The sequence below is a fragment of the Meleagris gallopavo genome, chromosome 29 (assembly GCF_000146605.3).
Source record: "Meleagris gallopavo isolate NT-WF06-2002-E0010 breed Aviagen turkey brand Nicholas breeding stock chromosome 29, Turkey_5.1, whole genome shotgun sequence".
Lineage (NCBI taxonomy): Eukaryota > Metazoa > Chordata > Aves > Galliformes > Phasianidae > Meleagris > Meleagris gallopavo.
In genome coordinates, this window is record NC_015039.2 from 2,700,755 (window position 1) to 2,703,911 (window position 3,157).

Here is a 3,157-nt window from a genome sequence, read left to right on the forward strand (position 1 = left end):
TAAAGAGTGATATTTTAAAGTTTTGCTGTTGTTTTCTCTTTTTTTCAAAATAGCTCCCAATGATTACTAAGATAAGTTGCAGCTTTTGGGCGTTATTTGGGGGGAAAAAAAAATTCACTGTAATTAAACAGCTCTAAATCAATTTATCCTTCTTGTGAATCGCTCTCTCACCCCATATTAACAAATTCTCTATTTTTAACCCATTCCTGCTGCAGGACTTAAGGACAAGAGGGGTCTTAATGAAGAAAATACACCAGCAGGGGAGATTTATTTACAACACGCAATTTCATCGTATGCATTTCTCCCCAAAAGCACCCAGCTCAGTTCTCCTGAACTTCAGCATTTGCAATTTCAATGAAAAGAAACACAACCATAGAGCTGAGTTTTATTTTATAGGTTATCTGCAAAGCACATCGTTGACCATCACTTTCTTTCCCACATTTCTACATTAAAATAAGTAGATCTAAACACGAGGTTGGGGGGTGGGGGAGGTGGGTTTAGATCACACCAAAACCCATCTGATTTTGTCCTCTCTGCTCACACTTAATTAACCATATCCTGCTCTATGTGCTTTTAAACTGGAAAATCCAGTCTTAAAAACAAGCAGAAAGAAAAAAAAAAAAAAAAGAAGGCAACAACTTCAAAAACAGAGATGGTGCCATCACTTCAGCCTTTATCCAGAGAGAAGGGAGGGAAGCAAAACAGGCAGAAAAGTCCACCAACAACCTGCAGAGTTTGCAGCTGTGCCACAGTTGCCTTTGCTGACCCAGAAACACAAACTGGCATCCCAAAACTGAGGCAAAGAAACTGTAGCAACCTCTCCACCGAGCATCCAGCCACCCCATCTCGGCTGATGAAGCGATTTCCAGCAAAGCACATGAAGAAAGTCAACAGCAAAAATGGCTCCTGCAGCTTTAAAGGCAGCGGATGGGGCTATGGGGCTCAAACCAAAGCCCCTTCTCACCCCCAGCCCGGGATTTAGCAACCAAACGTAATGAATTGCACTTCTCCTGGTTCTCATTAAACCACGCTAACGAACCTTCCCTTTGCTTCCACCCATTGTAAAGTTTCACCCAGCATTTCTTTGAATTACAGACGCCAAAGAAATATTTACATTTCCATTGAATTTCTCCCGGAGTGCTCTTAGCAAAAGTCAGAGGGGGGAAAGAGGGGAGCAGGGAAATACTCTGAGATCTTCTCCACCCCCCAACCCCATTGATCACCAGAAGTACTACAAATAATTTAAAAAATCGTGATGCACCCCTCTCCCCCCCCCCTTTTTTTTCCTGATTTATTTTTGAGCGTTATTACGTTACCCTTCACAGGATAATTGCCTTTCCAATAACACACTTAGATTCATTGATACTGGAGCCACAGGGAGACTCCGAGCGTTATAACGACCGATATCGATTCCCTTTCCACGAGGAGGGTCTGGAAAAACCCTACAGGGGACATTATTAAATGGAGTCCTGCCTTTAGGGTCGGCCCCACCACAAGGCACGGCCCCCTGCGAGGAAAGGACCGTCACCAAAAACCCACAGCCTCCCAGTGGGGCCGGGTCCACACCAGCTCCCCAAAGGGGTTCTCAGCCAGCAGAAAACCCCCGGAGTTTAGGGAAGAAGAGTTTTTCCTCTGCACCACGTTGAACGCCGGGGCGGCCGCCCCATCACGTGGCGGAGCGGCTGCATGGCCCAGCGTGGGCACCGAGCCTTGAGGAGAGCTCACCCAGCTCAGTGGGGGGATCGGAATCACCCCAAAGACCCCCACACAGAACACTGAAACCCCCCGGGCCCAGCAGTTTGCTGCCTGCACCCTCAGGGCCCTCCAGGCTCGGCGTCCCGCGCGCCCTCAGCAACAAAGGGCCAAGAAGATGGGGAGGGCCGGGCAGGCCGCGACGCCCAGAGAGAGCGTGAAGAAATGGGGTTTCAGCCCCAAAAACAACAAGTTGGAGGGGCAGCCAGGAGCTGAGCCAGCACCCCGCATGGCCGGGCTGAAACCTTGCACCAACATGCAGCCGGCCCCATTTTTATGTAATTATTGACGTTCGTTTTAAGCCCTCGCCCTCCATCCCGGCAAATTTCACCCGTGAAGGAGAAATAAGCAAAGAGTGTTTTTAAAAACTTGGCGGTTCTGTCGAAATAACAAAAGGCTTTTGGGCCCTTCTCATGGAGAGAGGCTGGGAAATTCTTCCAGTGCCACAAGTTTGAAAATCCCAACCCCAAACGCCATTCATCACTTGGGCGAACGGGCGGCGAATCGTCAGGTTGTTTTTTGGGGATTTTTTTTTTTTTTTTTTGGAATTAAACTAAACTAGGTAAAAAAAGACTTAAACCCAAAGAAAAGTTTCCTTTAAAAAGACCCTAAAGATAAGAAAGGGAACACTGATCCTCAGAACCGCTCCTCACATCGCTGGGCCATACCCAAAGCCAAACCACCACCATATCTTCTTCCACATGCACATATTTGGATATAATTTTTTTTGCCTCCTTCCTCTTACGTTATTATTTCCCCCACTCCAAAGAAAAAAAATAAAGAAAATAAAAATAAAGAAAAAGTAATTAAAACACCGTATTACCTTTGCTTTTTAGGTACTGAGTGTTCAATCTCTAGCTGTTTTCCATGCAGCTCCACTTTCCCTAAAAATAAAATGTGGCTGTTTTGTATGATCTGGGCGGAGTGGTCAGAAAGCTTTGGGTAACATTCTATCATGTGAAACTTCCCATTTAATTTCAATCACTACAAACTGCACAAAAATGGGTTTTTTTTCTGTTCACAAGTGTGTTCTATTAAATATAAGGCTGACTTCTAATGCGGTGGGAGGGAGTGGTGAGTTCTGAACAATGTTCCTTAGGAATATTTAATTCTGTCCTTCATTCAGCTCTGATTCGAGCAAAAGAAAACGAAGAATAATATTTTGAGATCAATTTTTCGTCTTTAATTCCATGCATTTGAGCCGTGCAGAACTCCTCTGGGCAGATCACTCCTCCTCCCCATTAAAAGACTCGAAATTTTAACTCCATGCTACGAATGGATTTCTCTTTGAAAATGGGGCGGATTTCTACACCGCCGGTTTATTTATTAATTGGGGGGAGGGAAGGGAAGAGGGGAGCAGCAATGGGAAAAGCCCGGAGGAAGAAGCTTTGGGCGAGGGGAAAAA

The 3,157-nt window shown here is 45.5% G+C and overlaps 1 protein-coding gene across 1 annotated transcript in view; it reads right to left on the bottom strand.

The window, feature by feature from the left end:
• IGF2BP1 (insulin like growth factor 2 mRNA binding protein 1) overlaps positions 1 to 3,087 on the bottom strand; it is a 24,315-nt gene extending 21,228 nt beyond the window's left edge. Inside the window, exon 1 of the mRNA XM_010724565.3 lies at positions 2,576 to 3,087. Within this exon, the coding sequence (XP_010722867.1) occupies positions 2,576 to 2,709 (134 nt within the window). The 5' untranslated portion in view covers positions 2,710 to 3,087. The remainder of the gene's footprint in view (positions 1 to 2,575) is intronic.
• Between the last annotated feature and the right edge of the window lie 70 nt (positions 3,088 to 3,157).